Source organism: Pteropus medius, unplaced genomic scaffold (genome assembly GCF_902729225.1).
Source record: "Pteropus medius unplaced genomic scaffold, Ma_sr-lr_union100, whole genome shotgun sequence".
Lineage (NCBI taxonomy): Eukaryota > Metazoa > Chordata > Mammalia > Chiroptera > Pteropodidae > Pteropus > Pteropus medius.
The window spans coordinates 2,602,685-2,613,884 of NW_024344378.1; the positions used below are offsets into that span (position 1 = coordinate 2,602,685).

General features: G+C 62.7%; 1 protein-coding gene across 4 annotated transcripts; it reads right to left on the bottom strand.

Annotated features, from left to right (window-relative positions):
- Positions 1-470: 470 nt before the first annotated feature.
- Positions 471-9,559, bottom strand: LOC120608993 (calmodulin-like). Of its 4 annotated transcripts, none has more exons than XM_039870994.1 (3): positions 9,427-9,559; positions 9,039-9,151; positions 471-1,472 (listed from the first exon to the last, which is right to left on the bottom strand). In XM_039870994.1, exon 3 carries the CDS (start codon positions 1,269-1,271, stop codon positions 825-827), a length of 447 nt encoding a protein of 148 aa, XP_039726928.1. In that variant the 5' UTR covers positions 1,272-1,472; positions 9,039-9,151; positions 9,427-9,559; the 3' UTR covers positions 471-824. The 4 variants fall into 4 exon arrangements, 3 of the variants coding, with proteins under 3 accessions (XP_039726928.1, XP_039726927.1, XP_039726929.1); XM_039870993.1 differs by having other exon boundaries at positions 471-2,177; XR_005654588.1 differs by lacking the exon at positions 471-1,472 and adding an exon at positions 7,831-7,916.
- Between the last annotated feature and the right edge of the window lie 1,641 nt (positions 9,560-11,200).

Below are 11,200 nucleotides of genomic sequence, written 5' to 3' on the forward strand. Positions count from 1 at the left end.
CTCGGGAGCATCCAGCCCGTGTTCCCTCACACAGGACCGGCCAGTGGCCCCAACTCGAGAGCCACTGCCACTGTGCCCATCACGGCAGCCCGCTCCTTCCCAACCCCCAGCTGTCCCCCCCTCATCCCAGCGAGGCCGGGCTGGTCCTCCAGTGCCTCTCCCTCTGCGGTAAAACCCATGGTGGACCCTGCCTCTCAAATAGTAGGATGATGCATCAAGACACCACACACACACACACACACACACACACACACACACAATACTACCACTATTTAAAAACTGATTCGAGCCCAAAGAACCGTCAGCTGTGTTCGCAGGGTGGTAAGCTTTATTGTATGTGCCCTACATGGTGTCCCAATCCTGGGGTTCAGCCCCTGACCCAGCAATCAGGCCGAGAACCGTGCCTGCTCCACTCCCCCCGCCCCCCCTCAAATCCACACCCTCATCCCCTAGACCAGGGAGGAGGCAAGGCCGGCCGTCTGGCCTACTCGGGGCCCAGTGCGGAGGCTCCAAGCGGCCCAGATGCCACCGCGTGGGGCCCTTCGACCTCCCAGCCGGACACTCAGCACAGCACACTGCCCTCGGAGCTCACGTCTCTTTTATTCGGACCACCACGTGGCTTCGGGTCCCTCACAACAGCCCTGTGGGGCGGGGAGCATGCCCGTTCCCTGCAGAGAGGCACAGGGGCTGCCCCACGTCCCCCGGCCGGAACCCAGGCCAGGAGGGGCGAGGGGCCTCGCCACTCAGAACCCCTTCCCATCCTCAGTGCCCAGGCCGGGCCACAGAGGCGGAGTCGGGCGGGGGACCCGGCCGGGCCGGCCTCACTAGCGGGTGAGGATGCGTGTGAACTCCTCATAGTCCACCTGTCCGTCCTGGTCCACGTCAGCCTCTCGGATCATGGCCTCCACGTCCTCTTGGGACAGCTTCTCGCCCACCTGGGCCATGGCCTGCTTGAGCTCGTCTACGCTGATGTGGCCGTCGCCGTCCAGGTCAAAGGCGCGGAAGACCTCCCGCATGTCCTGCTCGCTGATGCCGGACTTCATCCTCTTGGCCATCTCCGCCAGGAACTCCTGGAAGCTGATGGCGCCGTCGCCGTCCGTGTCCACCCGGGTGATGATCTCCTTCAGCTCGGCCTCCGTCGGGTCCTGGCCCAGGGCCCGCATGGCGTCGCCCAGCTCCTGCAGGTTGATGTTGCCGTCACCGTCCGTGTCGAACCTGGTGAACACCGCCTTCAAGTCCGCCACCTGCTCTTTCGACAGCTTCTCGGCCATGGCGCTTGCTGCCGGCCAGCTCAGAGTGCTCCGGTCAGGGCTGGGACGAGGCTGCGACTGAGTGGGGGCAGAGCTCCGGTGGCGGCCTTGCCATGGGGTGGGGACCCCTCCTTTTCTGCAATCGGAGCACAGGGAGGAGGCCGGCTCCCCACCCACACCGTGTCCTCGGGCAAAATCCTCCTCCGGGGAGGGAGAGGCCAGCTGCAGACAGGAAATGCAGGAATTGGAGGGGCAGGGCCCGCCCTGGGAGGCCGCAGGGAACATCCTGGGGACCAACCATCGAGCCTGCCAGCCTCTCCTGGTCCCAGTAGACCACGCTGACCTGGAAGTTTTTGCCAGGTGACACTCGCAGAGAGCCCGGTCAGGCTGAGGGGTCGGGTCAGCTGCCCCAAATCACAGAGCCTGAGGCTGGGAGAGAAAGGGACCCCCCCTCTTTGGGGACATACAGGCCCTGAAGTTGGGGGACACCTGTGTCCAGCGCTTCTGTTCCTCTCTCTAGGGGCTGCCCTCCAGCTCCCATCCACAGGGCAGGGCCAGCGGGGGGCACGTGGTGGCAGAATTGAGTGGAATTCTACCAGGGTGGAACCGTGGGAGTCATCAGAAGCCCCGTCCACGGCCGTCAACAGATCTATGGCTTCGAGAAAACGAGGAGCCGGGTGGCATGCAGAACCTGGCACACAGGTGGTGCCGAGGATTGTCAGCCAAGCAGAAGTTCACAGGTGACTCAGAGGCGAGGAGGAGGCCTCCGGTCCCACAGGCCCTTCTCTAGCTCGATGCCCCCCTGACTCCCCTCTGCTGGCGAGTCCACTCCCGGGAAGAAGTTGCTGTTCGCTCACCCTCCAGGGCTGCGGGGAGACCGGAGGGCACAGGAGGCCCACGCAGCCCAGGCCTGGAAGACGCTCGGACCTAGAAGGACAAAAGGACACAGAGGGGCGGCCGAACCTGCGAACGTGGCCGAGCCCCCTGAGAGTCGGCCCTCAGCCCAGAAACCCAGGCCGGGAACCTCCCAGCACCGTCCCGTCTGTTCTCTGCAAGACCATCGCTGCCCACCGCTCTGAGGAGCGGAGTTTAGACCAGGAGCTCGGCCCTTGGGGACTGTCCCCAACTCCTTAGCTACGAAGACTCAAGGCTGCAAGGGGTCGTGTGCCTCGGAGTCCCCATGGTGACTTTCTCAAGCAAACCTGCTCTCCACCCCTGCGCATTCCCACGCCAGCCCCACCTCTGCCTGGGTGTCAGGACCGACCCCTTCACCCTTCTGAGAAACGTGGGGACGTCCGCCTCCTCTGGCTCAGCCCCTCAGACAGACTACGGAGTCTGTCCTTCCCTGAAGGGCAGCTGGGCGGTCACCTGCCACCTTCGCCTGTGTGCTGGAGCAGCGCAGAGGCCTCAATACATATTGAGTAACTAATTTCTCACTGAAACCAACAAGCAGTATCGATGGGGCGTGTGGGTCCATCTGGGACACAGGCACGGGGCAGCGCCTGTCTGGCGGGAGGGCGGCGCCCCAGTAACCAGAGCAACCCAGCTCCTCCTCCATCATTTTTTTAAAGGAAACGTGAAGATATCGATCTATATTTTAAAATTCTCTTTTCTTCGCATCTTATTTGCAGGCCTTGTGATTAGAACTCCAAGATGCTTGCTATTTTCTTATTTTCCCTTATATACATTGTAAACACAAAAGCTTGTCAGGCACCTTCGGGAGAGCTGGGCCCTTGGTCCCAGCTCCGTCAGCCATGTGCGCACTTAATTCGTGTCCAAATATCTTCATCTATAGAATAGGATAATGCATCTGCCGTATCTGATCAGCTCGCTTAGGGTCAAAAGCCGAAGGCCTGTGATCTATGGAAGGTGTTATTATTCTATGACAAATCTCGCTTCGGTCACAAGCTGGTTCATGTTTGACGTAAACCAATGCTCCAGAAAATGTCCGCCCGAAAGGGGACCTTGCTTTCAATTTTGTTATCACACCTCTCTCGATTGAACGAATACATTAAACTTGTCTGCCTGGAGGCTAGAGTCACATCACACAGTCCACAGCTCTGAACGCGGGTCGGCTCCGGGTGGCGGCCCCAACACACACACAGGCGTCTAGAAAGAGCATCTAGCTAAGCATCCCCAAGGGACAGGATGACGGTCATTATCCATGGGACTCTCATTCTCCGGGGAGAGAGGGGGGCTCTGGAGGTCAAGGCCTATGCCCAAGGCCACCCGGAACTTGGGGAGAGAGCCAGACTGAGGCTGCGTACGTCGCATCCTTGGCCGCCACTTGGGGTCCCGCTTCCTCGCAACACGGTGCCTTCTCTTCAGAGCAGGTTCTCCCTCCGCCTGCCCAGGTAGGCCCGCAGGAGGGATGGCCACCGGCACGGGTGACCGGCAGCACAGGGCTCCCGACGGCCAGACTGGGAAAAGGGGAACGGCACAGCACTGGTGATCGAACCCCAACCAAGCTTGACGGGGCCCCTTTCTCCGCCCGTTGGTCTACTTCACAGCGGCCTGGGTGCAGCCCAGCCCAGCACCTCAGAGGGAGTGGGAGGGAATCAGCAACGCCTCCCGCCCACGGCGTTTCTGGCGTTGGGAGGCCGGACCTCCTGTGAGGCTCCCCACGTGTGATGGGGGCAGGGCCCCGGGCTGAGACGGCCCCTTGCTCCAGGGGCCACACAAGAAGCACGAACAGGGCACCGAGTAACCACACGTCACGGGAGTCATGTTTCCTGAGGACGGAGAAGCTGGAACCCACGAAGAGCGGGGTGTGGTTGGGCGGGCAGGGGTCAGGTGGGCGGGCTTGCTGCAGAAAGCCTGAGCCTTTTCGGCGTCACCTGTCGGAGGTCAAGTCCCTCTCCTGCCCCCTCTCAGCGTATCTCCCTGACACCGGTACTGTTGCCTGGGAAACCCAGCTTCTCCCCAGAGAGAAGCTGGGTTTCCCAGGCAAGGTCCTGGAGGTCTGGGCGAGGTCCCGGAGGAGGAGAGGGTCCCCCTCATCGAGGGGGGCTGACACCTCTGCAGATGTCACAGGGAGGAGCAGTGAGCACTCGGGACGTTCACACAGGCAGTGCACAGGCCCCTGCTGCTCGGGGCGGGGGCGTCATCACCGTCACACTGGCCGGTGCAGTGGCCGCGTGTGCGTGTTGGGAGGGGGTGAGGATGCGGGTCCTCAATGCCGCAGCCAGCCCCGGCTTTCCCAGGAACAGAGGGCTCCCCAGCACCCCCACTGCTGTTTGGCTCTGTGGGCAACGTGCTTGTGAGAAACCAGTCAGGCCGGTCTTGGAGAGTCCCTGGCTCCTCCGACTTGCTGGAACCTGCCTGTCCCTCGCTCCTGAGCCAGCGTCTGGTGTTGGCGCCGCCCCGACCTTGCTGGGGAGACCCCACCCCTGGAAACAAGAACGGAGCCCGAGCGGGAAGCAGTGCCTGTCCACGTGAGGCCACCCACCATCACACCTTTCCTAAGGAGCGAGCAGCGCACAGTGGGCTCCGACCCTCGCCGGGCCCACCCCTTAAACACAGCTCACGCGCCCCACGAGGCAATCCTGCCTGCAGCTGCATCCCGGGCTGTGCGGGGCTGGTCCTGGCTTCCCCAGGCGGCCATGTGGCCTGGGGCAGGTGACGTCACCTCCCCAGCATCAGCTGCCTGCACTGTGAAGGAGGCGATACCACTACCTGTGAGCTGCAGGGAGGCGCTGGCTCAGTGCCCAGCATCGGGTAACCACTTGGAGAAAGGGAGCATTACTGTCGCTCACTTGCCCGTTTGCCCAAGTGCCTTTCCCTCCTGGTGTCCCCTGCCAGGCCGAGGGCCCAGCATCCTCAAAGCAGGCCCCGGTGGCTGTTCTAAGTTCTCAGGACGTCTCCAGCCGAGGTAAGCACCTGCTCCCCCTGACAGAGCCAGCCTCCTCATCACGGCCCCCTCACGCCCTCCACGGGCAGGTGCTAATTCGGCAGAGGACCCTCGTTCTGCAGGGGGTGGTTGCACCTGGAGGACAAAGACGCTGGAGAGCCCTGTCCAGTCACAGGTGCGATTCACAAGTGTGATTTTCGAGCTCCCGGGGGCAACCACTCGTGAGATGGGCCTCAAAGAGACGCCTCACTTGCCCACAACCTGGGGGTCACGAGCGACACTCCGCCCTCAGAACCGTCTGCCGGCGCGGGCCGCTGGGGGTTCAGCGCCCCCCATCCGCCAGGCCTCGCGGGGGTGCTGGGCCCGCGCAAGTGTCCCCCGTTTTCAGTCAGCGACACACCTGGGAACTTGCAGGACCCACACGGCTCTCTGTGCCGGATGCAGGGCTTGCTCACAGCTCACACGCCTGCTGGCCCCAGCGACGTGCACCCCAGTTATCCAGCATGCTCCACAAGGAGTGCTGAGTCGGACGTTTTTCCAGGTCACTGGAATCTTAACCTGAACCGGAACTGGAAATCTTTCGAAGGTGGGCTTTCTGTCTCACTCCCCATGATTTTAAACAGACTGGGGGGTGGGCTGGAACCCCAGTGGGCAGAGACGCCCAGGGTGACAGTCAGGCCTGTCAAGCAGGACAGGCCTGTGGGGACCTACGCGGCCCACCACCCAGCTCGCCGCTGGTCCCCCAGCGGACCCCTCACCCCGCCCCTACCGCCACCCAGGGTCTGACCACACCGCTCGGACCTCAGCGTCTTCCTGCCAGACACTAAGCCACAGGTCCTGCTCTCAGGCCCCTTCTTGGATGGCCTGCTGCTGGACAGGTGCTCACCTGTACAAGGTAAGTACGCGTTTGCAGCTTTTATCCACCGGGGAACTGTCCCCGGCCACTGCTGGGAGCCACCTCCTTGCGCGCGCAGCCGCCCCGGCTCCTCACCGCCCCTCCAGTTCCGGTCCTTCTCGCCCTGTGACGGGCAATTCCTGGACCTGCTTCCCCGAGCTCTTACCCTCGACGCAGCCTTCCTGCGTCCACCAGCCCAGAGAGCTGAAGTCCCACGGACAGGATTCTCCGTCCCCCTCGTTAGGGGCCCTGGACCCCCATTCTGGGCCCCCACAGACGGCCTCCCGTCCCTCGTCCCTGATCTGGAGCGGACGGCCGAGTTCTGGGGAGACAGAGCGTGCCTCTGTCCTGCTTCCTTCGCGGGAAGTCGCCCTTGCCTGCTCGACAGCCTCGCCAGTGGTTCGGGGTGAAGCGGTCCCCTGGTCACAGCACAGCTCTGTGACTGCCGTGACGTGGCCCCTGGCCTCCCTGCACCCTCGGTCACGGGCGTTCTGCAGCCCTTTGCATCCGCGTTCGATTGCATCTGCTGCCACCAGCCTTATCGTTCACTGGGTTATCCATGCGGGGTGACATCACCTCCCCGCCTAACCTGAGTAAGCCGCAGCCGGGCCTCTGCCGCCCCACTTACGTGACACGAATATTAACACACCGAGCAGGGTGCTGAGCCGAGGGTTTGGAGCGCGACCTCACCCCGTCCTCCTTCCCGCCTTACGGAGGAAGGAGCTGCGGCCCAGAGACGCCACGCGGCTGGTCCACGGCAGCCGAGTTCGCCCCGCTCTGGACCCCAAACCCTCCTGCACTGCGTCCGATGTTCAGCTGTCCTCCTGTCCTCCGTATGCTGCTGAAGATCGCTGACCCACCGTCCACGCGGCCCTCGGAGACGCGGTGAGGGCCGGCAGTGAAGGCATCCGCCACGCCGCCACGACCCCAGCGTGACGCACCGTGACAAAGCACGGTCCTAGTGTTCATCGGGACCGCAGCGCTGGTCGGGGGCCATCTCTGACCCGGCGGGAGGGCGGGAGGGGGCTGCGGAGCGGGGGAGCCCACCGTGTGCCCGAGGAGCCGCCCCCGCCCCGCCGCGCCCCAGCCACGTGGCTCTGGCTGCACGCGCGACCCACCCGCGTCCGACTTAGTCTTTAGGATGCTCAGTGTGCGCTTGGCACACAGCCGGCTCTCAGCGCACCTCGGCAGCGTCCTCGGGAGCGTTTCTGGAGGACGCTGTCACTTGTAATGTCCCTTCGGCATCCCCTTCATCGGTCTGTTCTTACATAGGTCCACCGCGATCCTCCTGCCTTCCGGAACGTTCTGCGACAAGCTGCCCTGTGATTCTCCGTGGACCCCCCCACCTGCCCTGAGGACCTCGTCTCCGCTGTGCCGATCTCTTTATTTGAGCTTTGGTTTCTTGTCCATATTTTTACTCCAAGTTCCTCAGCTGCGATTTGTCACGTCTGTGCTCGCCGCTGGACACGTGGAGACCGTGACTTGCTTTTTAAAGGTCTCTACCCTTTCATGCTTCTTTAAGAAGAACTTTCTTGACGTTTTTGAGAGCATGTCTGACCCCTTTCTGGCAGCTCGAAAAAGAGAAGGGCGCTTTATCTCCTGCCTGGATCCTGCCCCTTAGCACAGTTTTACTCTCTTTCCATTCGATTCTAGCCGTTCTCATCCGTCCCCGTGCCCTGCTCCCCACACGGGGGCTTGTCCTCCAGCTGCGTCCTGCCCCTGTACACGAGCTCCCTGGCAGTGGGGACCCTGTCAGAACCGCCCCGACGGCCTCAGGCCAGGTGTCCCCAGCACAAAGCGGACTCGCACGGCCCCGTCGTCCGCTGAACGGATGGGTGGGTGGAGGCACGGATGAGCGAGCGAGTGACGGAAACATGGAGCTCTGCCAACACCTAAGTTTCCCTTCTGCTCCCGATCGAGGCTGCAAAACAAAATTCACTCTCGTGGGGGTGCTCTTCCTCGGAGCCCTGTGACATGGCCTCACACCAGTTCGCTGCTCCCCCAAAGAAGGAGTGCTCCCCCGCTCCCCTCCTCCTCCCTCTGGGACGTCCTCATCCACACACCGAGGAGCGGGCATCGGCGGCGAGCCCGGGGGCGGCGAGCCGCTCTGGCGAGAGGCGCGTCTGCCATGTCCATCCCCCATCTCCTCCCTCCTCCTCCTGCCTTTCCCTCCCTGCTCTCCCAAGTCCTGGCCCTGTTTTGTTCTTCCCTCGTCCCCAAGCTCTGCTGGCAGCCGACCCTCACGCGCAGCGTGTCCTCGGCCAGACCAAGGAGGGAGAGTCTCCAGGCTCAGGACACGCCAGGTCCCTGCCCATGCTAAATGCCACGTCTCCCACCTCCTCGCTGTGTTCCCCTGGGACGCAGCACACCCCGGCTCTCCGCCACACGTCCTGGGGGCGCCCCTTCCCTGAACCACCAAACTCGGCCACCTCTAGCCCGGCACACGCAGTCTGGGGCGACGCCCTTCCGACCGGCTCCACAGGCCTCGGGAGACAGCTCGGGAGGTGCTTTCTCCCTTCCTGCTACGAACGCAGACGTGTGGACACGAGGCCACAGGGTTTTCCGCTCGGGGGCACCCTCAGAGTCGGGACCGAACCTCGAGACTGTTGCTTAGCACGGGGACACGGGATCCGCACGGCCGATGGCACCCGTGTCCCGAGCACCGCCCGGTCCTCCCTACCACACAGCACTCCTCGTGGGCGCAAGCCCTCCGTCGTCATCGCCCAGGTTCATCCGGCTCACCCATCCCAAACAATCCGGGTCCTTCCCCAGCTCGGCCTCCACCCCGCCATGCGACCTTGGCCAAGCCTTCAGCATCCGTTCCGCAGAGTTTCCCCAATGCCTGTCGCATGCCTGGGACCACGCTGGGCCTGGAAACAGGATGCTCCCCCTCCCTCAAGGGCTTGAGACAGTCCCTTGGCACCTGGGAACGCCCTCGGGTCCCCTCCTAAGGCCGCCCGGTCCTGGACAGTGAAGAGGGCCTGGCTCAGAGGCAGGAGACGCCCCTCACCCAGCAGTTGCATGGTCCTGGGTAAATGCTTACGTTTCATGGGTTACAGTGTCCTCGACTGTGAAACGAGGGCCTTGGGCTGGATGGTGGCTCTCAGAATTTCTTTAGCAGCAGAAGCCACGTTTCAGATGAAATCTCACTCACTCCTATGGCAAGTAATAGTTAGTTAATATTTATTGGGCTCTTCAGATTTCAGATGAAATCTTACTCACTCCTATGGCAAGTTAATATTTATTGGGCTCTTCCTGTGTTCCGAGTACCCTTCTGAGCCTTCTGGAGACGCACGGGGGGCAAGGGAAGTCGGGGGTAGGGGTGCCAACCTCCTTCCTCCCCTCACACCCACCCCGCCAACCAGAAAAGCCCCTTTTCACTGTGTCGTGGTTGTTGGCAGGCTGTGGCAGCCGTGACTTAGGGAACTCACTGTGAGCACACACGAGAAGCCTCAGAAGACACGGAGGGCGCTGGCCTCAGCAGGTGAGCGGCTAAGGTCCTCGGCCCAGGCAGGGCACCCTGAGGGCTGACTCATGACCCTGCCGTCTGGTGAGGACACGCCGAACCAAGAAGGCAGGCCCAGGAAACACTCAAAACAACCAGCTTCCTTTGCCCCTGGTGGACTTCACTCTGCAGCCGAGGCCTCAAGTCAGATAGGCGAACCCCACCCACACCCACACCCGCCACTGAGCTGGGAGAGAGGCTTCTCAGTCCTGGCCGCCTGAGGGTGATTGATCCGGTTATTTATCAGATTTCAGTCAGGCGACTCAGGGGCCGATCCAGGACAGCCGTCTCCTCCCTGAACTTACGCTGCCTCCAGCCCAGCTGGCCGTGGAGGAACCCTGGTGATTCACGAAACTGACTGATTTGGAGCTGGGTCGCTCCCCGAATCTGGACCAGCCTCTGGTGGGAAGGTTTTAAAGGAAGGCCCAGGCCCCCACTGGCTGAGAGGACCCTCTCTCTCCTAGCAGTGAGGTGGCTTGGAAAGTGTTGTGTTGCCCCGTGGTCCATGTGAGTTGGAACACAGAGCAGGCGTGTTTGCATCCAGTCGACGCTGGCCTTGGGGAGCGAGAGGCAGCAGGGGTCGATGCCGTGCGCACAACACGCAGAGACCCCAGGAAACGTAAGCCGTGCCCCCCACCGCAAACCCAGGTGTCTGGCTGCTTCTGGGGAACTTCGGGGAGGTCCTGATGGGAGTCACTGGTGGGAACTTTAGCTGTGAGACCACAGCCCCCAAGACAGCCTGAGACGAGGTCGGCCAGGAGCTTACACCGGGATGTGTGGTTGGGACCGGGCGACTCTGGGGACCTATTTTAAAGCCGCTTTTTGCATGTTTCCCAGAGGAGCCTGCAACCACGTGACAAGCGTCCACCTCCAGGGGGAAAGTCGGAGGTCCCAGCACAGGCCACACTGCAGTCTTCACAGGACCCTCTCGGCCTCGGCTCGGAATCCGCCCCGTGTCCCTCTGCCTGGCCCTCCTGGGTGGCCCCTGGCTGGACCATCTGCCTGACTGCACATGGCACCGGGGAGAGGGCCCCCCACCCTTCCCCTGCTGGCCCCCGTCACTGCCATCGTGCTCTGTCCTCTCTCCAAGGAGCCAGGGCGAGTCTCGGGGTGGTGACATAATAAAGGACAGGTCAGATAAAAGTGCCACGGGACCAGATGGCTTGCCGGGAGCTGGGAGCGCACCCCATCTTCCCGAGGCCCAGGCAGCACGGATGGTGTGCCTGGGGCAGCGTCGCGTTCCGGCCTCAAGCAGAGATGCGGACGGAGGACGAGCCACAGGCAGCTAGTCGTCCAGAGGGTAGAGCATCGGTCACCGGCGCGATGCCCACAAGGCGGGCCTCAAGCCACTGCGTCGTGGCTTTGTCCTTGCTCTCCAGCCAGTGGCAGAGCAGAAGCGGGGACAGGATGGAGGAGGGGACGTTTCGGGGGGGCTTCCACGAGGGAGGGGAGCGAGAGCACAAACACCTCCCCGGCTGTAGCTGCCAGGACTGGAGACACTGGACCGGAAGTGGGAGCCAGCCACACAGAGGCCATCGGAGGGCGCTGGGCTGCGGGGGTCACCTCCGAGGGACGGGCTAGAGTCCGTGCATGATTCGTTGACACGTGCTTGCCACAGAGGACCTGCTCGATGGGTAGGAAGTTCATTCGTAAATGTTACATGGTAATGGTGTACTGCCGCCTGAGGGCTCTATCTCCCC